Source organism: Choloepus didactylus, chromosome 3 (genome assembly GCF_015220235.1).
Source record: "Choloepus didactylus isolate mChoDid1 chromosome 3, mChoDid1.pri, whole genome shotgun sequence".
Classification (NCBI taxonomy): Eukaryota; Metazoa; Chordata; class Mammalia; order Pilosa; family Megalonychidae; genus Choloepus; species Choloepus didactylus.
The window spans coordinates 46,054,061-46,081,880 of record NC_051309.1 but is presented as its reverse complement, the minus strand read 5'-3'; the positions used below and the strand labels follow the sequence as shown (position 1 = coordinate 46,081,880).

Sequence of the window (27,820 nt, the reverse complement as noted above, 5' to 3'; positions counted from 1 at the left end):
TGACCTATACAGGATTTTAGAACTGTATTGGTTGTAAACAAAACAAAACAAACAAATGAAACACAAAAACAGAACTGAAATTGAAGTAATAGTTACAAAACGAGAAGGTAGATTACAAAAATAACAGGTCTTTGGAACTGGATTCTGAGATGATCAGGTTAAAAAGCGAGATCAAAGTAGTCTGCTAGATTTTACTATATTCTGTCATAGAAAATCCCTAATGAGGTAAAACCTTCTACATGGGGAAAGAGAGAAAGGTGGCATGTGATAGAGATTTTGAATTCATTAAGCTTAATTACTCAATTCTTTTCCTACATCAAAATGAAAAGAAACAATATGCAAGAAATTAACTCAAATTTCTAACACAGTTAACAAACAAAATGCATCAGAGAACTGAGTAGCAAATGAAAAGGGCCTCTAAACAGCACTGCTTCAGTAAAGTCCATTTATTCAACACCAAAGGAAATGGGCTACAGAGGGTTTTTTTTTTTAATTTTTAATGCAATTTTATTGAGATATATTCGCTTACCATACAATCATCCAAAGTGTACAATCAAAGGTTCATAGTATCATCATATAGTTGTACATTCATCATCACAATTTTTGTACATTTTAATTACTCCAAAAAAAATAAATAAAAATAAAAATAAGAAAGAACACCCAAACATTCCATACCCTTTATTCCTCCCCCCCATTATTTATTTATTTTTGTCTTTATTTTCTTACTCATCTGTCCATACACTGGATAAATGGCATGTCAGTCACAAGGTTTTCATGATTTCCAGTGACACTGTAAAATCTATATGGTTATACAGTCATCTTCAAGAATCAAGGCTACTGTATTACCATTCAACAGTTTCAGGTATTTCTTTCTTACTTTTCTAATACAGTAAAAACTAAAAAGGGATATCTATATAATGCATAAGAAGAACCTTCAGATTGACCTCTTGACTCTATTTGAAATCTCTCAGCCACTGAAACTTTATTTTGTTTCATTTCTCTTCCTCTTTTTGCCCAATAAGTCTTTCTCAATCCCATGATGCCAAGGCCGGGCTTATCTCCTGGGTCAGGTCCTGGATTGCCAGGGAGATTTACAGCTCTGGTAGTCATGTCCCCCATAGTGGGGGTAGGGCAGTGAGTTTACCTGCAGAATTGGCTTGAAGAGAGAGGCCACATCTGAGCAACAAAAGAGGTTCTATGGGGGTGACTCAGGCATAATTATAAGTAGGCTTAGCTTCTCATCTGCAGTAACAAGCTTCATAAGGGCAAACCCCAAGATCGAGGGCTTGGCCTATTAAATTGGTAGTCTGCAATGCTTGAGAATATCAGTAATTCCCCAGGTGGGGAAGTTTAATATTTCCAAAAGGGAGTTTTACAAATACTTTTTATTCTCTGCCCGAATACCTCTGGGATGTATTGGGGCATCACACTAACCTGTGCAAACCAACAAGTTCTCACTCCCTATTCAAGTTTCCATGTAATTACAGTGTTCAAATAAACTGAACTTACAAGTTAAATTAGAGGGTGTGCTACAGAAAATATAAATTTTGTACCAAATAAACATATCTTCCTTTGGTCTAACACATAAGTAGAAATTTTAAAACACAGTCAATATCGTTCTTTATGCTTTAGTCTGATTTGCCTTATTCCTAACCAGATCAGCTTCATTCATATCTCTAATTGAACTTACAGAGGATTTTAAAACAGTTGAATGTGTATACAGTGGGTTTTGGAAGAAAAAAACGCACTGATAGCATCCAGAATTGGCAAATGATGGTAGAAAGAAAATAATAAATAACTGGTATTTTAAAAGTCTGAAGTCATTTAGTGCAGGATAGCGGTTCTCAAAGCATGATCCCTGGACCAGCAGCATCAGTATTACCTAGCAACTTAAAATGCAACTTATCAGCCTCCACTCCAGCCCTACTGAATCCAAATCTCTGAGGATGGAAGCTGGCAGTTTATAGTCTATCAAGCCTTCCGGGTGATTCTGATACACACTCAAGTTTGAGAACCACTGATATAGGACGAGGAGCTCTAGCCACCAGGCAATGTGATGAAATGGCCAACAGCACCAGCCTTGCATCTTCAGATCTTCTACTTCTAACTGTGTGAAGTTGGAAAAGTACTTAAATTCTAGAGGTTTATTATAGACTTTAACCAATAGCAGCCATGAAAAGAGCTTAATAAATACTATTAGCTATTGTTTCATCATTGTGGTGGATTGAATTGTGCACCCCAGTTTGGACATGTTTTGGTCTTGGTCCACATTCTGGTGGGTATGGGTCCATTGTAAATAAGATCTCTTCAGGATGTTACTTCAGTTAAGGTGTGGCCCAACTGAATCAGTTTGACTTTAATCTGGATTACCATAGTCCTTTATAAGCAGAGTGAAAGTCAGATGGAGGGAAAAGCCATGGGGAACAGCCAGAAGCTGGAAGTCAATGCAACCCAAAAGAGAAAGGAGAAGACACTGCCATGTGTCAGAAAAGCCGTGGACCAGGGATCACTGGCAGCCAACTCCAGAACGCCATGGTCTTTGGGGAGAAAGCATCACCTTGCTGCTGCCTTGATTTTGGACTTATCCTGGTCTCAAAACATGAGCCAATAAATTTCCATTGTTTAAGCCAACCCATTGTACAGTATTTGTTTTAGCAGTTGAGAAAATAAAATACTCATAAACATCACTGTAGCACTTCCTGAAAACATGACTATATTATTTCTCTGTATACTAAGTCAGAGTACTCAACATCCAATATACTCTATAAAAGAAAACAAGGAAGTAGGTACCATTTTAGAGTATTATTTGTATTCAAGTCATTTGTGCCAGTTTGTATATTTATGTCCCCCAGAAAAAGCATTATTCTTTAAAGCATTCTTGCGGGGGCAGATGTATCAGTGTGGGTTGGGTTGGAACCTATTGGTTCAGTGTCCATGGAGATGTGACCCACCCAACTGTAGGTGATAACTCTGGATAATTTCCATGGAGGTGTGGCCCCGCCCATTCAGTGTGGGCCTTGTTTAGTTTACTGGAGCACTATATAAGCTCAGACAGAAGGAGTTCATAGCTGACTGGAGCTGAGACAGACATTTTGAAAACAGCCATTGGAAGCTGATGCAGACATTTTGGAGAACACCATTTTGAAATGCAACCTAGGAGCAAGCAGATGCCAGCCACGTGACTTCCCAGCTAACAGAGGTTTTCCGGATGCCAATGGCCTTTCTCCAGTGAAAGTACCTTTTGTTAATGGACACTTTATGGCATTAAGACTGTAAACCTTGTAACAAAATAAACCCCGTTTTATAAAAGCCGATCCATTTCTGGTATTTTGCATTCTAGCAGCATTAGCACACTAGAACATCATTGAATTAAAAATTCTTCTATTGCATTTACTATGTATTTGGCATTGTTCTAAATGCTTTATGTATTAACTCATTTAATCCTGTTTAATCCTCATATTAACCCTATAGGGTACAATCTGTTATTACTCCCCCCCTCCCAACTTAAGAAATGAGGAAATTGAGATAAGAGATGCTAAGTAAAGTGTTCAAAGGTAAAAGTGGTAGAGTCAGGATTCAAAACCAGACAATCTTCCTCAGAGTTCACATGCTTAACCATTATGCTATACTATTTCTCAAAAATTAAAAATAAGTTTCCTTTAAGGAAGAGGTTCACCACTTACATGAAGTATCTCTTTTTCCAAGGTGTTGAGAAAATTAAACATCCCTATCCTTTTTTCTGCTACCTGCTCTGTAAACATCTTTTCTGTTTGTATTACACACACTCAACTGATTTCATGGACCAGCTGGTAGCTTGAAAATTGGGATGGTTGTTCCCTCTAAAATGGTAGGAAGAAACAGAAGCAGGAAGAGGTAGTGAGAGATGCTCACAATGAGAAAATTCATTGAGTTTTCCAGCTTTTAATTTTCTCAGTGGAAGGGCAGTCCAGGATAACAGAACAAACTATTGCTCTCCGGTAGCAACAGTATCTCTGCTCTGTCTGACTCATATGCCCAAACAATTGAATGTGCTAGGAGGAAATAAATGAACAGAGCTCAAGGGGAACAGACGGTATTGCTCCAAGTTGCACTCCACGTGCCTGGACAAATGGCTTGGGTGCCTATCTCTGGATGGGAAGAAGCAGGTTCCTTGATTTTGCTTGATAGATTTTATCAGGCATTTGTCAGGACATTTAAAACTTCTGAATGCTCCAAACAAGACCCTTCAAACTCCAAATATGCTACAAAAGGAGGCAGTCTTTTGGACAGAAAGCAGCAAGACAGATCAATTTTACCCTTAACTCATTCAATCTCCAGCTTCTGAATGCCTGCCAAATTCTTTAGGTTCTTCAAGGAGACCAATCCAGATAATTCACTCACTGCTTCAACACACTCAATTGACAATAGTTTCAAGAAATTCCATGTTGCAATAAAAAAACAAAAACAACAACAACAAAAAACCTCTCTTTTACTTCCCAATACTAGAAAACAATCTAAAATGAAATTGACAAATATGAGATTAGCTTTTCCTCTCATTATTTAAGATGACATATTCACTGGACCAGGTATTTTTTGCAGAATGGGAATATCAATAAGTGTGCTACTCCTTGTTTGCTCTTACTGAAAATGGCCATCTAATTGCTCATACACATACTCCCTGAAAATCTTATCTAATATATTATGGACAAAGACATTCAAAAGGAACTACCTATGCTTTACTGTATAAATTCTTCCACTATCTAATCTGTTTACAGAGGAAAAACTAGAGGAAACAAGATTACTTTTAGGTCAGAGTAAAATGTTACCTTTAGCTGTTACTGTTCATTTATGCCAATATAAAGAGTTTTTCTAGAATAAGAAAAATCTCCCTAGCTTTCCAAACCTACTTGGAAAGTCACTGAAAGTAAAAGCACCTTGAACTTGTACATGATCTGTAATAACATTAAGGAATTAATACCTATTTTTAAGTTTGATGATAGTATTTTTTAAGTTTCCTTCCTTTGACCTCATGCCAGAACTAAGCTTCCCACATAACAGAAGAGGAGTACGTAAGGCCTATAGAACAAATGATTTTAATGTCTTCTGAAGCAAAGGTATTAGGTAAATTATTCAGTAGAAAAAGCCTTTTTATGTCATAAATTTTAAAAGGAACATCTGCTTATTTTTCAATTTCATGTAATTATTTTCAGTAACCCATGAAATCCTCACTGGAGTACATTTCATGTAGTTTTTACAGAGGTGTTCTGAGGATTGAGGAGATGGGGAAGTAATGGGAATTGTGGGTTTCCCCCCATCACAGCTCTGCTAAGGCCAGTGAGGACAGGTTGCAGAACTTCTGGAACAACAAAGAACTGAGGGTACCAAGGGCACAGCAGAGAGTAGCGAAGTAGACAACTGAGTAATAGATTTGGAAAAAACAGGAAAGAGAAATAAGAACAACGAACCCTCTTTTCTAACTATACAAAGTGAAGTTACAATGTAAGATGTATTAAAAATGTAAACAAAACACACCATCAGATACAGTGGTGGTTTGGAGCTGTACGTACCCCAGAAAAACATGTATTTAAACCTAATCCATTCCTGTGGGTGTGAACCCAATGTAAGTAGGACATTTTGATGAGGCTAATTCAGTTACGGTGTGGCCCACCTCAATCAGGATGGGTCTTAATCCTATTACTGGAGTCATTTATAAGCAGAACGAAATTCAGACACAGAGAGAAAAAGCCATGGGAAGCAAGAAGGTGAAGGTTGTTGGAAGCTGGAGGATAAGAGGCCAGGAGAGCTGCCATGTGCCTTGCCGTGTGACAAGCTAAGGACAAACGATCACAGGCAGCCAGCCCCAGAACACCACTGTCTTCGGGAGAAAGCATTACCTAGATGATTTCTTGATTTGGATTTCTGTCTTAGCCAGCCTCAAAAACCATGAGCTAACAAATTCCTATTGTTTAGCAATTTTACTTGCTTTATCTAAGGGATGGCATTTGCTTGGGCAACCAAGGACAGTAAAATATCCCCCAAGATTCTATTGTCTTTTTTTGCCATCATTGTTCTTTTCTTTCTTTCTCGTTTTTTTATTAGAGCATTTGTAGGTTTACAGAAAAATTATGTAGAAAGTAGAGCGCCTGTATATCTACTCCCCCCCACACAGTTTTCCCTATTGTAAACATTTTGCATTAATGTGATACCTTTGTTACAATGGATGAAACAATATTATTATAATTATACTATTAGCTGTAGCCCATAGTTTACATTAGGGTTTGTAGAGTTCTATGGTTTTTTTACAAATTTTTATTCTGGTAACATATACACTATTTGTTTTTAATCAGAAAGTCACTTTAATAACTAAGTTACCACTTCATTAAATTAATTTCCCCTTTCATTTGCTACTGTAGACAATTTGATAGTGTATTCAGTTAGCATTTAGTAAGTTGTTAAGCCCCAGAAGTTTTAAAACCATTCTCTCTAGCCTGTTTCTAAGATGGAGCCAACAAGTTTTATTCTTTTAAATATTAAAAAAACACAATTTGAACAAAACATAGTTTTCTTAATCTGTCCATGAAGAACTCTAGAAGTTTAATAATGCAATCCTGAGAATGGTTTCTGAGATTTATAGGAAAGTGTAACAGAGAATGTTGGCTGCCTACTCACTAATCTATTAACACCTTCCTTGTTGGTGTTAGAATTCCAGATGTTATCTAGGCACATTGCCAACTGAATAAAAAATCCTATGTCCCACTCTTCCTTTCAGCTGGGTATGGCCATGTGACTAAGTTCTAGCCAATAAGTCACAAGCATAACTTCAGGGATGTATGCTTAAAAAGATCTGACTCAGTATGCTTAAAGGGATCTGACTAACCTTTTTATCCTTATATATCTTTATTCCTTTTCCCAAATTCCAATGTGAACTTTCTGGCTGGTGCACCAGCAGCCATCTAAGACCATGAGGTGATCTTGAGGATGAAAGCCATGTATTACCATGCAGAGCAGAAAGGGTGACCCATGATTCCCAGGGTTGTAAATCTCCCTGGAAATGTGGGACATGACTCCCAGAGATGAGCCTGGACATGGCATCGTGGGATTGAGAAAATCTTCTTGACCAAAAGGGGGAAGTAAAATGAAACAAAATAAAGTTTCAGTGGCTGAGAGATTTCAAATGGAGTTGAGAGGTCACTCTGGAGGGCATTCTTATGTGCTGTATAGATATTCCTTTTTAGTTTTTAGTGTATTAGAATAGCTAGAAGGAAATACCTGAAACTGTGGAAATGCAACCCAGTAGCCTTGATTCTTGAAGATGATTGCATAACTATGTAACTTACGTGGTGTGACTGTGTGATCATGAAAACTTTGTGGCTCATACTCCCTTTATCCCTTTATCCCTTACTCATGGAGAGATGAGTAGAAAAATTGGGATAAAAACTAAATGAAAAATAGGGTGGGATGTGGGATGGAATGCTTTGGTTGTTCTTTTTTACTTTTATTTTTAATCTTTTTTGGAGTATGGAAAATGTTCAAAAATTTATTGGAGTGATAAATGAACAATTATAGGATGGTGCTGTGAATAGTTGATTGTACACTGTGGATGATTGTATGGTATGTGAATATATCTTAATAAAACTGAATTTAAAAGAAAAAAAAAGAAAAAAAAAAGGATGACCCTGGATCTCTGATGACATTATGGGGCCTATCTTCAAACTTCTTTTAAGTGAGAGAAAAATAAATTTCCACCTTATTTAAGCTGTTATTTTGCAATTTTCCATGGTATGCAGCTGTACCTTATTCTGAATGAGATAGAGAGGCATATTTGTTTTAACATTTTAATAAATATTACTGTTGGATATTGAATCATGTCTCCCACAATACATAGTCAAGTCCTAAGCCTCAAGTCCTGTGGGTTTGAACTCATTTGTGAGTAGGATTTTTGGAGATCCTATTTAGATGAGGCCAAATTGAATTAGGTGGGCCTTAATCCATTAAGACTGGAGTCCTTACAAAGAGGGGAAATCTAGACAGAGAGATGACTGAGAAGGACAAGCAGAAGCCTCAGGAGACTGAAGGAGGCAGATCGTCAACGTGACAGAGGCAGAGATTGATTGCTAGCAATCCACCATCAGAACACTACAAATTTTGGAGACAGCGTGGCCTGCTGATACCTTGATTTTAGACTTCCAAACTGTGAGGCAATAAGTTCCTGTTGTTTAAGCTGACCAGTTTGTGGTACTGTAGCAGCCCTGGCAAACTAAGACAATTCCTAGTGAGCATTCTTGTATCAATTCACTTGATCCCAATAAGTAGAATCCTGCATTAAAATTATGTCATGCAAATGATACAGCAAGTAAAATTGTGTTTGTCATGCTATATAAAGGGAGAAGTATTGAGGAAAATGTCACTAGTACCTAAAATCATTTATTTAATGTCACAGAATAAAAAAAGATGTTGGGTACACTAAATGATAATAACAACAGCTTAGATTTGTACAGTACATTGGATTAAATTGTCTTGTGTACTTTTCACAATATTTTCATAAGATAGACATTGTTTTAGTTTCTTAGCTGCTAAAACAAATACCACACAGTGGGTTGGCTTAAAAAAGATTGGGTATTTATTGGCTCATGGTATTGAGACTAGGAGAAGTCTGAAATCGAGGTATCAGCAAGGCAATGCTTTCTTCCTGAAGATTGTGGTATTCTGGGGCTGGCTGCAGGCAATACTTGGTCCTTTGTTTTTCTGTCCACACGACAATGCACATGGCAGTGTCTTCTCTTTCAGGTTCAGTTGACTTACAGTTTCTGGCTGCTCCCCATGACTTTACCTTCTGTGTCCAATTTACTTTGCTTTAAAGGATTTCAGGCATATGAGATTAAGGCCCACCCTCATTCAGTTTGGGCACACCTTAAGTAATAACATCTTCAAAAGTGGTATTGACAGGGTTTGGACCTGAACATGCTATTTGTGGGGGGCATGATTCAATCCCCAACAGGTATTATAATTATCTCCATTTTACAGATGAGGACACTGAGGAAGAGAGGTTGGGTAACTTGTCCAACTGTTACAGCTGGTAAGTAGATCTGATTCTAGCAGTTTTATGGCAGAGCCTGCATGTTAACTCACTAAGCTAATTTGAAGTTCAGAAAGTTCTTTTTTTAATGACATTCCCAATATTACAGCACTAAAATAGGTCAGAGCTGAGACCCAAACCCAGGTCTTCTGATTCCAATTTTTTTCATTAAATCAGGTTTGATACCGACAAGGTTTTACATTAATTATACATTTTTTCTTTCAGATTATAAAAGGGTCTACTAGCATTAAAATATAAATAAAATACTTAGTAAATAAGCATATGCTCAAATATAACATAACATTTAGCATCTTTCAAAGTAAGTAACAATGGTAATCTCCCCTTTGAATGCCAGAATTTCTGATTCAATAGGAAATTGACCCAACATCTACCATCTTCAGATATATCCATATCCATTTATAGACTTATATCTTTAACTAGAAGACTGCCTAGTTTTCCTGCAGCTAAGCAGACAATTGCCCTTTACGCTCCATAGTCTCCTAAACATTACTAAAAATTCTCACATTGCAATCAAGCATATTTTTTAAACACCATTTCCTCTGTTAATTGAACAGTCATTTTCATCTCCAACCTTGTCTCTTTACCTTCAATCCATGCTCCATATCCTATTACCATCACAAGAATCTTCTAAAAACACAAATTTGATCCTGTGTCCCAGAGCCTAAATGGCTTACTTTGACCTTGTGTGTTCAGTCCTGTTATCATTGCTAGTTTTCATGGTGCTCCATAATTTGGTTTTCCTGTACTTATTCAAATTCATTTCTCAGTATTTCCCAACCTATAGGTATCTCCTTTGCCCCTGTACTGTCATTCTAGGTCAATTACAAAACCAAGTCAGGGGAAGCCTAAGGATAACACATAGGATTACGCATAAAATTCAACAAATGGGCGTGGATGGGGCTATGCAGGTATTAGATTGCAGCTGCTTCAATTAGAGGGCATGTGGCTTGATTTTAAACATACTGGAGGAATTTATTCTTTTAAAAACCCAACCAGGATCCTTTCATGTAATACAAATCCAAATTTTAAAAGTTTTTAAACAGGAGCAAAACATTTTTAATTATAGTGAAGAAAACAACATTGTACCCTTCTGTTGGAAATTCGAAGTATATGAAGAAGATAACCATGTTTAAAGACATCATAACTGTGAATTAAGATCTTTCTAAGGTGTTTGAAAAGAGAATGGTAATACAGTAATGAAAAATGAATCACAAGCATGAGGAAAAGTATTGGCTTATTTATCTTTATGAGTAAGAATAAGTGACTGGATTATTCAGTGACAGCAGATTTAGAGCTTTTGTTTAAAATCAGCTTGTTATTAAAATTTGACCACTTAATTTTCACAAAAGTCAATACGGTCCTCTCACATGGTTTTTCTAATATCAAAAACCTGAAAGAAAATTTGCTCTTAATTATAGTTAACATACCCCAGTATATATGCTTACGAAGAGCATGTCTTATTTCTTCACTTGGAGTGCCACCTCTCCTACTCATTCAACTCTCCAATCTGAGGGAACCAGAGCATTCACAATGCACACACTCTTCAGTTCACTCATTCATTCAATAAACATTCATTGATCCGGTGCTAATATGAAAGACGTTCTTGGAGTTGGGACAAGTGGTTCTTGCAATTAGCAAGAAAATAAGACACCAGTTTATCATAAACAGGTAACCCAACAAATAAAAAAACTTCAGATAGTGATAAGTGCTATGAGAAAAATAGAATAAGGTAATATGGTGGTGGCTGGGGTGGGGGAATTGGGGCAAAATTAGGTAGGGTGGCCTGGAATCATTGCAGACCCATGTCAGGTGAGGTCTGAGAGGCAGGCAAGGACCAGATCAAACAGGACCCTGATTAGGATGGGAAGGAGTTTGGGTTTCTTTCCAAGTACTGGGGAAAGCTGCTGAGGAGGAGTCTTCAGAAATGACATGAACTGACTTGTGGTTTAAAACAATAATATCTGTGGCTGCTGTGGGATGAATGATAGCCAAATTTGAAGCAGGGAGACCAGTTAGGAGGCTCTTGCAGGAGAGAGATGATGGTGGCTTATACAAGAGTGGTAGAGGTGGATATGAAGAGGAGTGATGAGAATTGAGATAGGTTTTGGAAATAGAGTCTAAAGAATTTGCTGGTGTGTTGGAGGACTGTGTTTGTGGAGATGGTGACAGAATGAGAGGAATTACAATGGAGAAGCCTGGGGGAAAGTATCTTGCAAGCCCCCTCCTCCATTATGAGATAAATGCAGCTGCTTGCATGACCAGGAAAGATTAAAACTTCCCTCCCCTAATCACTGTTTGTAACCAAATCACGTGAGACCCTGTTACAGCCAAATCTTGGGAGACCCAATCTGTTGTTACAAACCTTTATAAGCCCCCCTCTGTGGCCCTCCACTCCCTTTCTCCCTCTGCACAGAATGCTGACTTCACTTTCCTTACCACCACCTATGGGAAGAATCTTCTCCTGTTTTGTAAGTACCTAATTAAACTCATGGGTACTCCATGCCAGGTGTGTTCTTTGGTCTTAGGGCTAATCTGGGTTGGAACAGATAGTTTCATAATACCTTAGCTATACACTATCCATGGAGTCAACATAGCAACAGTTATATGCCAAAGGTAATAAGCATCTTCTTTTACAATAACCAGGCAGCTTTACAGTTTGATAGAATTCTGCTATATTTCAAACTCAATTTTTTTTTAATCATCATTTTATTGAGATATATTCACATACCACGCAGTCATACAAACCAAATTGTACTTTCGATTGTTTACAGTACCATTACATAGTTGTACATTCATCACCTAAATCAATCCCTGACACCTTCATTAGCACACACACAAAAATAACAAGAATAATAATTAGAGTGAAAAAGAGCAATTGAAGTAAAAAAGAACACTGGGTACTTTTGTCTGTTTGTTTCCTTCCCCTACTTTTCTACACATCCATCCATAAACTAGACAAAGTGGAGTTTGGTCCTTATGGCTTTCCCAATCCCATTGTCACCCCTCATAAGCTACATTTTTATACAACTGTCTTTGAGATTCATGGGTTCTGGGTTGTAGTTTGATAGTTTCAGGTATCCACCACCAGCTACCCCAATTCTTTAGAACCTAAAAAGGGTTGTCTAAAGTGTGCGTAAGAGTGCCCACCAGAGTGATCTCTCGGCTCGTTTTGGAATCTCTCTGCCACTGAAGCTTATTTCATTTCCTTTCACATCCCCCTTTTGGTCAAGAAGATGTTCTCCGTCCCACGATGCCGGGTCTACATTCCTCCCCGGGAGTCATATTCCACGTTGCCAGGAAGATTCACTCCCCTGGGTGTCTGATCCCACGTAGGGGGGAGGGCAGTGATTTCACCTTTCAAGTTGGCTTAGCCAGAGAGAGAGGGCCACATCTGAGCAACAAAGAGGCATTCAGGAGGAGACTCTTAGGCACAACCATAGGGAGGCCTAGCCTCTCCTTTGCAGCAACCGTCTTCCCAAGGGTAAAACCTGTGGTAGAGGGCTCAACCCATCGAACCACCAGTCCGCTATGTCTGTGGTCATGTCAAACTCAATTTTAAGCTCAAAGATGTAATTATATAAAATTTCAATTTAATTTACCTGTTTATTTTGTGCTTCTGCAAAGGAATTTAAAATACAGTGGCCCCCACTGTTCACTGTCCATACTTTATGATAGTGTGGTAATCAACTTTCCATGCCTCAGTCTCTCTCAGAAGCAGGATTCTCTGGTGTATCTTCAGCTAACTTCAGACCACAAGTGGCCAAAGCACTTTTGGCTGTATTGTAAATTAGCAAGTTAGTGACTAAGCAGCTCTCACATATTTGAGGATGAGCTCTTCCTAAAAAGGACCAATTCTTATTCCTCAGGGACCCCAAACTCAAGCATTATCAAGTAATTAATCCACTGTTCTGGTTTGCTAATGCTGTCATTTTGCAAAACATCCAAGATGGACTGGCTTTTATTTAGTTACACAGTTACAGTCTTAAGGCCATAAAGAGTCCAAGGCAACACATCAACAATCGGGTACCTTCACTGGAGGATGGCCAATGGCGTCTGGAAAACCTCTGTTAGCTGGGAAGGCACGTGACTGGTGTCTGCTCTGGAGTTCTGGTTTCAAAATGGCTTTCTCTCAGGACATTCCTCTCTAGCTGCAGCTCCTCTTCAAAACATCACTCTTAGTTGCTTTGGGGCATTTGTCCTCTCTTAGATTCTCAGGAGCAAAAGACTGCTTTCAAAGGCCATCTCCAAAATGTCTCTATAAGCTGCAGCTCCTCTCTCAGATCCTGTGCATTCTTCAAAGTGTCCCTCTTGGCTGTAGCAAGCTTGATCCTTCTGTCAGAGCTTATATAGTGCTCTAGTAAACTAATCAAGGCCTACGCTGAATGGGTAGGACTACACCTCCATGGAAATGATCTAATCAGAGTTATTACCTGCAGTTGGGTGGGTCACATCTCCATGGAAACACTCAAAGAATTACAATCTAATCAACACTGATGAGTCTGCCCACACCAGACTGCATCAAAGATAATGGCATTTTGGGGACATAATACATTCAAAGTGGCATATCCACCAATATAGAAATTTCCTTTAATAGCTTTTTTTTTTTAATTTTTGGGCTTGATAATTTTGCCTTGGCTGATAATGCGAAAACTTACTAGAAATGGGGTGGCTTTTAACAACGGAAATTTGTTAGTTTACAAGTTTATAGTTCTGAGGCCCTGAAAGTGTCCAAACCAAGGCATTATCAAGACAATACCTTCTTCCTGGAGACTGGCTGCCAGTGATCCTGGTCTCCTCTGTCACATGGCAAGGCACACGGTGGTGTCTGCTGGTCTCTTCCTTCTCTTTCAGATGTTGTTGCTTTCAGCCTCTTGCTTCCATGACTCTCTGTCTCTTCTGTGTCTTTGTCTCTGTGTCTGAATTTCATTCTCTCATAAAGAGCTCCAGTAAGAGGATTAAGACCCACCCTGATTGAGTTGGGTTACATGTTAAGATCCTACTCAAGAAAAGATCCTAATTGAGAACACGCTCACAGGAATTGGATTACCTTAAGACCATCACATTCATATACTATAGAATTTATCCTTTAGCACATACAATTCATAGAGTTGTGCATTCATGTATTTTAGAATATTTTCATTATCCCCAAAAGAAACTCTGCACCTGGCAGCTATCATCCCTCCAGCCCTAGATAACCACTTTTTGTCCTATAAGTTTGCCTATTCTGGACTTATACAATATATGGTTTTGAAGGTTCATCCACATTGTAGCATGTATCTACTTTATTTATTTTTATTGCTGAATAATATTCCATTTCATGGATATATCACATTTTATTTATCCATTCATCAATTGTTGGATATTTTGTCTGTTTTCCCTTTTTGGCTATTATGAATAATAATGCAATGAACATTTATGTACAAGTTTTTGTGTGGATGTCTATTTTCATTTCTCTTTGGTATATACCTAAGAGTGGAATTGCTAGATCAAATGGTAACTCTATGTTAAACCATTAGGAACTGCCAGACTATTTTCAAAAATAGCTGCACTATTTTACATCCCCACAGCAGTATATGAAGATTCTAATTTTTCTACATTCTCATCAACTCCTGATATTATCTGTCTTTTGATTATAGTCATCCTAGTGGGTGAGAAGTGATATCTTGCGGTTTTGATTTACATTTCCCTGATGGCTAATGATCTTGAGCATCTTTTTGTATCCTTATGGCCATTTGTACACCTTCTTTGAAGACATATCTATTCAGATTCTTCATCTATTTTTAAATTGGGTTATTTGTCTTTTTATTATTGAGTTTTAATAGTTCTTTATGTATTCTGGATATAAGTCCCATATCAGATATACAATTTAAAAAATTTTCTCCCATTCTGTGGACTGTCTTTTTACTTTCTTCATGGTATCCTATAAAGCACAAGCTTTTAATTTTGATAATGTCCAGTTTACTTATTTTTTCTTTTGTTGTTTGTGCTTTTTGTATCTTATCTAAGAAATTGTAATCTATGTTCAAAAAGATTTACTCATTCTTCTTCTAAGAGTTCTATAGTTTTAGCTTTTACATTTAGGTTTTTGATCCATTTTGAGCTAATTTTTGTATATGGTATGAGGTTGTAGTCCATCTTCATTCTTTTGCATGTGGTAATCCAGTTGTCCCAGTAGCATTTGTTGAAAACACTATTATTTTCCCCTCTTAATTATCTTGACATGGAGACCAACCTGATTTCTAACATACTTAACAGTAGTGGTGATAGCCTCTTGGTCCTTTTGTTGTATTTCTTCCCATGCAACTTAAACTACCGTTCACTTGGCTCTGGATACCACAGTCACCTCTGACCTGTTCGAATTTTAAACTTGGTTCCTTATGACCAATCAAGTTCTAATGACCCCAGTACCTTGCCAGGACAGTAGAATAGACTGGGTGTGTTTATGTGCTTTTACTTTCTCCACTTACTCAATAATGCAAGCCATTCTAATTCAAAGGGAAAAAAGAACATATTTTCCATTAATTCCTACATAGCAAAGTAGGTACCAAGAAAGTGATGAACACTTGCCACGTGTGCTGGTTTGGATGTATTATGTCCCCCCAAATGTCATGTTCTTTAAGGATATCTTGTGGGAGCAGATGTATTAGTGTCGATTAGGTTGGAATCTTTGGATTAGGTTGTTTCCATGGAGATGTGACCCACCCAACTGTGGGTAATAACTTTGATTAGACTATTTCCATGGAGGTGTGGCCCTGTGCATTCATTGTGGGTCTTGATTAGTTTACTGGAGCCCTATAAAAGCTTACAAACAGAAGGACCTCAGAGCTGCTGCATCTTAGAGAGACGTTTTGAATATGGTGGTTGAAAGCTGATGCTGACGTTTTGGAGAACGCCATTTTGGAACACATCCTGGGAGCAAGCAGACACCAGCCATGTGCCTTCCAAGCTAACACAGGTTTTCTGGATGCCATTGGCCTTCCTTTAGTGAAAGTATACTTGTGTTGATGCCTTAATTTGGACATTTTCATGGCCTTCAGACTGTAAATTTGTAACCAAATAAACCCCCTTTTTAAAAGCCAGTCCATTTCTGGTATTTTCAATAACGGCAGCATTAGCAAACTGGAACATCATGTAATGCTCATTATCTCAAAGCATAATTTAGTTAGTAGAGTTGAGGGAAGTTTTGTGGGAAATTTTAAGGGAAAATGTCATAAATGTCATAACTATTTGTTCTAGTTTGCTAATGCTGCTGGAATGCAAAACACCAGAAATGGATTGGCTTTTATAAAAGGGGGTTTATTTGGTTACACAGTTACAGTCTTAAGGCCATGAAGTGTCCAGGGTAACACATCAGCAATCAGGTACCTTCACTGGAGGATGGCCAATGGTGTCCAGAAAACCTCTGTTAGCTGGGAAGGCACATGGCTGGCATCTGTTCCAAAGTTCTGGTTTCAAAATGGCTTTCTCCCAAGACATTACTCTCTAGGCTGCAGTTCCTCAAAAATGTCACTCTTAATTGCACTTGGGGTATTTGTCCTCTCTCAGCTTCTCCAGAGCAAGAGTCTGCTTTCAATGGCTGTCTTCAAAATGTCTCTCATCTACAGCTCCTGTTCTTTCTTCAAAGTGTCCCTCTTGGCTGTAGCTCCTCTTCAAAACGTCACTCACAGCTGCACTGAGTTCCTTCTGTTTGTCAGCTCATTTATATGCCTCCACTGATCAAGGCCAACCCTGAATGGGTGGGGCCATGCCTCCATGGAAATGATCTAATCACAGTTGTCACCTACAGTTGGGTGAGGTGCATCTCCACAGAAACACTCAAAGAATTACAATCTAATCAACACTGATAAAGTCTGCCCACACAAGATTACATCAAAGATAATGGCGTTTGGGGAACACAATATATTCAAACTGGCACACTATTCTTATAAGCGTGCATTCTGGGACCCCTAACATGTTCTTTTGTATGGCTCATTAGAAACATCAAAAGAAAGTATCCTCAGCACGACATTTAAGATTTCCCCAAATCTGGCACTTTTAGTCTCCATCCACAGGTACCCAATGAGAAGCTCTGTTGTAATCAAATTGTCTTCTTTGCTGCCCCGCCTCCCTCAACATATGTGCAATTCGATCACTTCCTTTACCATCAACATTCATTAAACCATCATTGTGCTTACTATATGCCAAGCATTCCTGCCTGGAATGAGGCTTCCTTTACTCACAGATTTAACCCCTACTTCAAGATCTAGCTCAACTATGTTGCTCCCTCACCTCTTGGAAGCTCCCTTTCTCTGTGTCTGTAGTTGTCGCTGCTTGTCTGTTTGGCATTTAGTGTCAGCCATCTTGTTGCATTGTTGGTTAACTTTCACCTCTGCATTAGGTGTATTTGTCACCTAGCACTCTGACTCAGCACGTCAAACATATTACACATTCAATGTATGATTTGTGGAGGGTAATAAATCCTCATCCTTGGAGAAACTGCCTTGAGTAACTCTCTTTCTTCTAAGTCCATCAGCAGTGTGGTCATAAGACCTGAAAGTCTTAAAATGATCTTGCTGACATCAGAATTGTACTACAGATTCTGTGACAAGGTAATGTTGCCAGAACTAGAGTTCCTTGCCAGGGGCTGGCACATTGGGCTTCTCAGACAATGGAAGATGAGAAGATTTGAGAGGGCATTGAAATCAAGCAGCTGCAGATTAGTGCAATACTCAACTTCAATCAGGTTTTTGAACCAATAAAAACATGTGATTTCTAGCATTTATGAAAGAGAGGTTTTTCAGAATTGAGGTAGTTGGGATACTCTTGCATTATGGATAATGTGATTGTATAATCTGGGAAAAGACACAGTAAACTAAGGAATATATCATGCAACGTTCTTTGTATAAAAAATGGTTGTAAAAAACACTGGGTGGAATAACAGATGTCAACTTTGCTAATACATTGCTAATGGTATATACATACACATATGCACATATAAAACAGATTTCTCTACAGAAAATGGGAGGGAGGTGATCGTTGAAACTCCTTGTCAGTTAATTATTCTTTGTAAATGAACAGAACTGAACCTCATTAGAGGAATCGTTAGGAATAACAAAGGTGATTGCTTAATAAATACAATGTTGTCATGCTGCTGTGCATAGAGTCTGAATAAAAACTAGTCCTGACTTTATATAAAATTATACCTAAAATCTTAATAATTATAGCACTGCATTTTCTCTGCTTTCTTCTGCTCACTAACTTTTAAAGATGATTTTTTTATTATTTAATTTTATTTCAGACTCCTGTTCATCAAGCCAGAGGAAACCTGCTTTATATAGGAAGGGAGATCCAGGGCCTGGAAGGAATAAAAATGGCCAGTGATGACTGTCCTGTAAAGGCTGTTTGCTCATTTTTTACTTTTAGAAGACCTTACTTTAAATCATGTCCATCACCGAAGCAGACACATTATATTTGAGTCCTGCTCTACCCTGTGGTGGTTCATGAATACTGGGAATACATTTTCTTTGTTCCAACCTCAGCATTTAAGTAGAGGGGTTCCTTATAAATATGCATTGACCGCCTGACTGAGTATTAATGTACGGCAGGGTCCTGATTAGGAAACACTACCTGCAGGAAGCTGAGGAAATGCCAGGAACTGGGATAAGATGCTATTAGCACACTTCTATTTTTTCCTGAGGCTTGGGAGTAATCATTTCTCTCTTGAGTCAAACCTCTCCTGACCTCTGCCTTCAGGATCTGAGAAGAGCGCACATAAAAGGCCTCCATGTGAGGCTCTCTTCTACCGGGTACTGGAGGAAGAGAAGGAAGCAAATTGCTTCTAATTTAGTTTATTCCTTTCTTGCCATTTCAGCAGCTCACCAGAAACTGCAGAAAACCTTACCTTCTAACTTCAAGATGAAATCAGCAATAAATAAAAAAAATACTCGTTTTGGTAACTTGTTAACATAGAGCTCCATACACAAAAATAATGGTAATGAGGTTATGGTGGTCTCCAGGATGTGGGGCAAACTAAAATTTAATATATTTATGAATTTTATACTAAAACCAGTCTTCTCATTTTCAGGTAAAACTGCACACAACTTTCTGCAGGTTTGACCGTAAACAAAGACCCAAACCTACAAAAGTCCTTTTGAACTACCTGGGACAATAGTTAGTTGATTTTACTGCAATTCCGAGGCTTTGCCAGGTTGCAGAACACAAACTCCTGGGATGCACCAGGCCGGCCCGCAGGCTGGCCCCAGACGCACCCGAGCTCCGCAGGCAGGGAGAGGAGGGCTCCTAGATCCCCAGCCTTACAGCCTGTTGCTCAGGGGCAAGGCTAGGGAGCAGCAAGTGAAGCCCGAAGGCGGCTGGGCTTGCAGGAAGGCTAGAATTCCACCCAAGCCGCTAAGACGCTTTCTCTTTCCACTGCTGCCCCTGGGACTTAACCCTTGGCGTCCCAATCTGTTTCGCTTCTCGCCTGCCCACTCGTACCCAACACCCCTTTCCAGGCGACAGGCCGCTCCATTGCTATTAAAGGCGGCGAGGTTGGCGACAGGGGAGAATATTTGCGGGATGCGGGAGCCAATACGCCCCTTCCCCTCTGGCCAAGACTTGAGCAACTCAATTTGCGGTTACGAGAAACAGGGCGAAACAAGGCCGAGGGGCAGAGCGAGAGCAGCGAGAGCAGCGAGAGCGCCCGGCAATGGCTGACATCCTCTCCACCCCCACCCTCAGAGTGGTACGGTCCGGGGCGGGGAGGGGCGTAGGAGGTTTTTCGCATCTGTCCCACCCCTGTCCCGCCTGCCTCGCGGCGCGGCCGCTGGAGTTAGGGAGCGCGCGCTCCGGAGACCCTCCCCCGGCTCCAGCGCCGGAGCTCCGCCCTTCGCCGAGCACCCCCTTGGCTGCGGGGAGAGCTTGCTCGGCTCTGCGGCGCAGCCGCCGCCTCCTCTCCTTCCCCCTGCTCCTGCGAGTGTGCGGAAGCCGCGCCCGGCGGCGGCGCTACCCTGGGTGGGCGGCAGGGCCTGCGCGGCGAAGCGCCGTTCCATGACAGGTGCAGATCCCGGCTGAGGATCCACCTGCGGCCGTCGCCGCGATGCCCACCATGCGGAGAACAGTGTCCGAAATCCGCTCCCGCGCGGAGGGTGAGTGGCTGCCGCAGCGCGGGACTGTGCGCGGAGCGAGCGCGGGGGGAGCTGTGGCCGAGCTGGGGTCCGGCAGTGAGCTTGCGTGTGTGCGTGTTTATGTTTGTATGTCCGGGAAGAGGCGCTCAGTACCACCTCACCCCACCCGTGCATTCTGGCCATCGCGCCCTGTCCCTGGCGGATCCTTCACCCTGCGCCTGCTTCTAGTACACTCGCAGACCCTTTGCTGGTTACAAAACCGCCGAAAACATCATTTCCCAAGGCTCATTTTTCCACCGCAGCGTGTCCGTTCGGAATCTCTCACCTTTTTCTCTGTCCTCCTCTCTCCCCAGGAGCGTGCAGACCTCCCCACTGCCATTCAGCTTCCCCATTTTTGTGCACAGATCCCCAACCCCGCCGCCCACCTTTTGCAGCCCTCACCTCACAGATCCCCGAGAAGGGGGTTTGCCTTTCGCAGACTGCAGGATCCTGAGCCTCAGTGCTTTGCCTCTCAGAGCGCGAGGATCCTTAATTGGGATTGGGCGCTCAGTAGGGACCTTGCATTACAGTCTGTGCCATTCTGCCTCCTGCAGCGGGGTCTTACCCAGCTCACGTTTGAGATTTTGTTGTTGTTTTTTCCTTTTGCCTGAAACCCGCATTTAGGCCAGCTGAGCTGACTTTCTAGCAAGGTGGATGCTGTTTCCGTTGCTCCACCCGGGCCAGCTGTTGAATGGCTGGCTGCACTTGTCACCACTGAGCAACAGGAGATGCCTGCGGGGGCAAGCCTGTAAGCTTTTGGAGGGCCGAGATACTCTTTTCTTCCTGTCTGAGGAGCACTCTGCACCCTACCTGTCATGTACTTAGTAAATATTCCTTGATTTTGTTCAGGGTAGAGCTCAGATTATACGTATTTTGAGTTTTTATTTTATCTATTTTTTTCCTAATCTCCCATAAACCCATACTTGCATTCTGCAAGTGTGGAATAGCATGTTTTTGAGAACTAGTCTATCTTGCAGTTTTCACTGATTCTCAACATACCTCCCACCCTTTGATGTGAGGCAGGTGGTAGAGTGGTATTAGAAAAAAGATATGGAAGTTTGGAGAATAGGATTCTAGGGGTTCGGGGCAGGCCATTTTGTTATTTTTCCCACTCAGATTCCTTACGTAAAAAATGGGGGTGATGGGCTTCAATAATATGATATTCTGATTCCAGCTTTTAGGAAATATTAAATGAAACTTTTCTGGGGAGAAGACCACCACATAGAAGTCAAAACTAAACTGTGTCCTACATAGGAATTTAGCACGTTTATTGTCATTTGTAATATACCAAAAAATATTTATATAGGCCATTACAATTTTAGAGGCACAGTTGAATAGATAATAGTGTTGTAAAAATCACTTGCAGCACAGTAAAAAAAAAAAAAAAAGAATGTATTCATTCATTTTTTTCACACTGATTGAAATGAATTAATCTCCCTGATCACCATTTGGCCATACAGGTAATGAAAATATACTGGTAGTAGTTGAGGTTGTCTTTCAAATAATAGCAATTGATGGACTATATACTCTGGGAAGAAGGGAAAAAAGAAAAGATCAGAAAGCAATACAAAACCTGTGACTTGTGACAGGATTTCATTACCATTGAAAGGCTGCAGTATTGTTTTTGATTGGCATATGTATTTTTCAAAGCTCTATGACAAAGATTACCTCATGGAACCTTACAGCACTCTGGGATGTAGATGTAAATGGACTCCCATCTGACAGATGAGGAAACTGTGACCAAGAATGTTTTAATAACTTGCCCAAGGTTGAGTAGCTAGGTCAGTGGCCCATTTGGATTAGGAGCTCCTGGAAAACTAGCACTGCTTTTTATATATTCTCAGTGCATCCAGCACAGTGTCGGAGCATTCTGTTGCTTAGTGAATGGCCCTTGCCTCCTGTATTGATTGGTTTCAGTTTATTATGTACTCAGCATCTTGCTCTGGACTGTGGTGAAGACAGAACAATGCTTCTGGACTGGCAGTGTTGCTCACTGCCCGCTCTGCCCACAGCTTTCTTTCCTAATATTCTCCATTCATAGCTCCTGCTGCCTAAAGGGCCTTGTTCTATACTGCCACCCCCTTGGCCTCAGCTGATTGGATCAGGGTGAGCCCCTGATCCAAGTGTAGCCAATCCATAGGTTGCTCAGACACTTGTAACCTTGTGGTTTGGCTCAAAAGGATTCTCTGTGCTGATCATATCTCTCTTGGGGAACATTAAGCTTAGAGTGAAAATAGAGTGAAAATCGAAGCATAAAGGGGCAGAGGTGCACAGGGGAAAGAATGGCTGGCTGTAGTGGGTCATGTGAATGCTGATATGTGGAAGCAGAAACTATTAGTGAACAGAGAAAGATGGGAGAGAGAATGGAATGGATGGGGAAAGAGACACCAGTACTAAGAGAGGGTGTAGAGACCTTGGAGCACTTTCTCTCCCTGGGTTTCTAAAGCTCTTTTCTTTCCTTGAAGTGATTGAATGGGTTTCTTTGGCCAGATGCAGTGTCCTGCGAATGAGCTGTTCAAGACCAAATTGGGGCATAAGAAGTTACATAAAAATGAGAAAAAATATTTTAAAAGGGGATCTTATTAAATGATCATTGTACTTGTTATGGGTGGCCCAGGTCCCTTGGAAGATCGCGATGTGAGAGCATGAGGCCTGCCTAGGGAACGCTTTGTTGAAGAATGATTTGAGATGAGCACTCAAGCAGTCTTAAGTTTTAAGTTGCACATGATTGACCTGTGGATCTTGATAAGCTGCAGATTCTGATTTGTTAGGTCTGGGGTGGAGCTGGAGCTGTTGTACTCCAAGCTCTCCTAGGCAATGCTGAAGGAAGTTAGCCCATGGATCACACTCTGAGTAGCAAGGTTTTAGAGGATATCGCCATCCATTTCAGTAGTGGGGTGTGTGCTGAAGGTAGAGAGTAACTACATGAAACTATGGTGAAAATGAACATGGCTTATTTCAGAGTTCTTTAGGAAATTGGGAGCAGAGAGAAACTTGGAAGGAGTAGGATGTAAGTTTGAATAGGTAAAGTATTGCTATATTACAGAGCATTTTGAATGCCAAGATGAGTCATTTGGATATAGAAGTAAATATTTCAACAGGATCTTGTACATTGGCATCAATTACAATGCCAATGTACAACATCTCTGAGAGGGCCAGTTAGGAGCCAAATCATTATAGGGCTCCTATAAAAGGGTCCTAGAAAGCTAAGTCTGGAAGTGCATTGGATGGTTTGGAGGGAATGGCACTTCAAAGAGACTAATTAGGAGGCTATTTCAAAAAAGCCTAAATATGACAACCAGGACAAATATTGGAGTCAAGCAGTGAGAATGGTAAGGAAGGAACCTGAGAGAGGTTTCTGAGGAAATCATTCATTCATTTAACAGATATTCATCAAATTTCTACAAGTACCGTTTTAGGTACTTGGGATACATCAGTCAACAAAAGAGAAAAATCCCTGCCCTTGTGATACTTAACATTCTAGTGAGGCAAGAGACAAAGCAAACAGAACAAATAAGTAAATTACTTGCTTTGTTATGTGGTAAGTAGTATGGGAAAAAATAAAAGAGAAGGCAAGATGCCTAAGGTTCCTGGGTGGATTGCAGTTTTAAACAGGTTGGCCTTCACTGAAAAGTTGACATGAAGGAGGGGCAGGAGTTAGCCTGGTGGGGGCCTAGGGGAAGAGTGTTCAGGAAGAGGGAGGGGCCACAGTAAAGGTCCAAAGGCAGGAAAGAATATGGAAGGTTAAAAGAACAGGGTGGGAGAGAATAGTAAGAAATGAGGCCATAAAGATTACATCATAGGACTTAGCAATAGCCTGAATATTGAGCAGGAAAGATATGAATAAATTTTTTGAAAAGGCAGTTCTCAGGCAGTAATTTCAAATTTTAATGTTTCCGAGATCTTGGGTATCCAGTTAAAAATGCACTTTCCTGGCTGGCTCATGAAGATTCTGTTCAGTAGATCTGGGGTGGACTGGGGATCTGCCTTTTTCATAAGCTTCCTAGGATATTCTGGTGCAGGTGAAATACATTTTCAGGAACTCTGCTTTGTAGTCTTGAACCTGATTGATTGGTAAAATCTGTTAAAAAAATAAGGAAATTGAGAGAGAGAGGGACAGTACAATAGAGAAGATATAAAATGAAAGTTTGAAGTAATTACCAAACATCCAAATGGATATGTTTTGAAGATACTTAGAAATTTAGAGGTCAGAGATGAGAAAAATTAAACTTGTAACTCTTGAGTTCAGAAATAATAGTTGAAATCCTCCTAGTAGATAAATGTGCCAAGCAAGTGAGAGTAGATAAAGCTCTCACTTAAGGCTAAGAATTTTGGGTCTCTTCACTCCTACTGCAGCTAAATCAAATGGGTCTTTGAAAACAGCTGTAAGAATGTTAAAAAACTAACAATGGAATAATGGTGACTTAGGTAAGAGTTTTTCCTCACTTTTGTAAAACAAGTAGGTAGTAGGTAGTCTGGGGCTGCCATGCCTGCTAACAAAGTCATAAGGAACCCTGGCTCTTCAATGCCTTTCTCCTTCCCCATCCTTAGAAAGTCACAGTGCGGTTGCTGAAGTTCCAACCATCATGTAGGAGTTCCAGGCAGGGAAAAAATGAAGGACAAGGGAGGTGAGGATTTTCCACAAAGCCCCTTACAAAGACTAATGCTTATTTTTCATTGGCTGTCGCCATCAGCCAGGGGGGAGCTGGAAAAGGTAGTTTTCCAGCTGAATCCATTGCTCAGTGTTGTGTTACCAAAGGAAAAATGGAGAATGGTTATTAGATAGTCAACTAACAGGCTAAGTCAGTCAAGTACTCAAATTTCTAAAGGCTCTTAAAATAGGAACAGTATGTTCTAGAGCTCGTACCTAACAAAATAATATGCATTAAATTGTTCAAAACTAAGGAAATGCACAAAAGCACACCTATTAAATGATTTGCACTTTTTTCTGCCGACTATTATAAAATGTAAGAACATTCACCTGATTATGTAAAACATGTACTAAGTGATATGTTTAGGAGATTTTGTAGGGATTGTTTTGAACTGCTTTCTCTCTATATAATGGCAACTCTAAAATGTTTGCAACTATGTAGAGTACTTGTTCCATTCACTTAAAATATAACAAAAGGCACAGTAAGAGTAATTTCCTTAAGAACCATTAAATAAAAATTCTAGGAGGCTATTATTTCAGTTGTCCAGGTAGAAAGTGATTAAGAATCTTTGTTCCTTTAATAAGCATTTGATATACACCTGCTGTTTTTGTTGTAGGACGAAAAGGTTGTAGTGAATGGAGACCCCAAAGGAAAAGTAGAGACGAGCTAAAGCTTTATAACTGATGTGACACTATGAAAGAGAAAGTGCAGAAATATAATAATACTTCATGTAATCAGTATTTGAGAATCTCAAAATATCTGCCATTTTACTTAATGTAATTCAGGAAATATTAAGTGCAAAAATTAAATTATTTTAGGTTTTCTAATCTGGAGTATATCACTCATTTTCTTATTATATTATTTATGAAAGTGAGAATTGAAGCTTGGGCTTAAATTACAGCCATAGGAAAAGCTTGCACAGGTCAGAGGATGCTTTTGAAGTTAGTGAAGCGTTATTGGGTCTCTATTCACAGTCTCATTAGATCGTAAGTGTTGTGAAGGCAACAATGTTCACCCTCACTCCTTACTCTTTAGTGGAGGACAAACCTTTCAATGATCTTATCTTCTGATAGCAAGCTCTGTTTTGTTCACTGATGTTTTCCTCCCTCTGAGGAGATTACCTGGCACACAGTAGGAGCTTGAATATTGGTCAAATGAATGAGTGAATGCTATGACCAAGAGATGAGAATGTCCTGCAGTTCAATTTGTAAAATTGTCTGAGCTACATCCAGACATCTTCCATATTTGTCAAATGAATGGATAGCTTTGAACTTTATTTGTTTTTGATGGAGGGAACTTAAGTTTTTTCTTTGGATTGTGGAAGTAATACCTGCTCATTGGAAAAACTCACTCTGCAAAAAGATTTAAAGAGAAGAGTAAAAATCACCCTAAACTATGCCATCAAAGATAATCACTGTTAACATTTTGATATAGATCCTTTCCAATTATTTTCTAGAAAAAGAGAAATATATTTATTTGTCAAGAAAGACAAAATCATACTGTAACCAAGAAGTTAGGATTTAAGGACTGATTATGATTACTGAACATAGATATTCCTTTTTTACTTTCTGGTTTGTTAGAGTAGACAGAGGGAAATACTTGAAACCTGAACTGTAATCCTTGATCTCTGATAATGATTGCATTGCCTTTATCTTGTGCCCTTGTGATTGTAAAAACTTTGTGACTAACCTTCACTTGTACCCATTTATCCAGTTTTTCCACTTTAAATTGTTATGATCACCGCAGTCAGCCCCTAATGTTTATTAATGAAGGGTCTTGGGTCAGCCCAGAACTAGCCCACCCCAAGTTCAAAGTTATCTTGGTAACCGAAGCTGGATCTAACCAAAATGGGTCTACCTGACATGTGCAGAAACTTAGACTTTAACCTACAGGTTACCTATACCGCATTATAATACTAAAAATCATGCCCATCATCGTATTAAGCCCGCCATTTTCTTACATACGTTCTGTGACTAAGCATGTAATCAATCTGCACATGCTCAATAATTAGATCACCTCTAATTACATCATCTGGGGCCATTGTACTCATTATCCTAAAACCTGCGCATCTTTTGATACAATAAAACTATCAGAATTATTGCAGTTTGGGGAGACAGATTTTATAGCAATAGGCCATCTGTTCTCCTGCTTTTTGCCTAGCAATAAAACTCTTTGTCTCTTTGAAACCCTGGTGTCTCAGGAATTGGTCATTGGAGTGCATCAGGCAAAAGAATCTTCCACCTTGGTCTGGTAACAATACTCTACATTACTTTAAATCTTTTTCCCCACATAATAGTATTTTGTGGACATCCTTGCCTATCAAATATAAATTTATATAAACTCCATAAAAGATAGACTCCTGATCTTTCGTCACTGTTGTATCCTCCTCAGTGCATACAACAGTGTTTGGTACTTAGGGGCTCAACAATTATTTGTTATGGACAAATCTATAGTATTGCTTCAATGGCAGCTGTCTTAGTTTGCCGGGGTGCTATGGCAAATACCACACAGTGAGTTAGCTTCAACAATAGGGATTTATTCTCACAGTTTCAGAGACTGGAAGGTTTGTTTCCTCCTGGGGTCAATAGTGTTCTGGCTGGCTGGCAGTCTTTGGGTTCCTTGGCTTTCCCGTCACATGGTGCTATCACCTCCTTTCTCTTCTGTGTTCCCTCTGACTCTCAGCCTCTCCCTTTGGCCTTTATTTCTTATAAGACTTATAGTAATTTGATTAAAATCCATCCTGATTCAGTTGGCCATACCTTAACTAAAAATAACATCTTCAAAAGGTCCTATTTACAATGAGTTCACACCCACAGGAATGGGATTAAGATTAAGAACATGTTTCTTCTGGGGTGTATAACTCAATCTACTCTAAAAGTTTATCATTTTCATGTCAGTATTTAATAATTTATTAAGGATATCCTAAATGAACCCATTTAAGTCATTTTTTT

General features: G+C 39.7%; 1 protein-coding gene and 1 long non-coding RNA gene across 4 annotated transcripts in view; both read left to right on the top strand.

Annotated features, from left to right (window-relative positions):
- LOC119529361 overlaps positions 1-18,439 on the top strand; it is a 78,054-nt gene extending 59,615 nt beyond the window's left edge. The window contains exon 3 of the long non-coding RNA XR_005215848.1: positions 18,354-18,439. This is a non-coding gene — a long non-coding RNA (uncharacterized LOC119529361). The remainder of the gene's footprint in view (positions 1-18,353) is intronic.
- A 1,421-nt stretch (positions 18,440-19,860) lies between these two features.
- The window catches only part of ATP8A1 (ATPase phospholipid transporting 8A1), a 254,190-nt gene continuing 246,230 nt past the window's right edge, over positions 19,861-27,820 (top strand). For all 3 annotated transcript variants that reach the window (XM_037829701.1, XM_037829703.1, XM_037829702.1), the window contains exon 1: positions 19,861-20,199. In XM_037829701.1, coding sequence (XP_037685629.1) covers positions 20,151-20,199 — 49 coding nt within the window. In that variant the 5' untranslated portion in view covers positions 19,861-20,150. The remainder of the gene's footprint in view (positions 20,200-27,820) is intronic.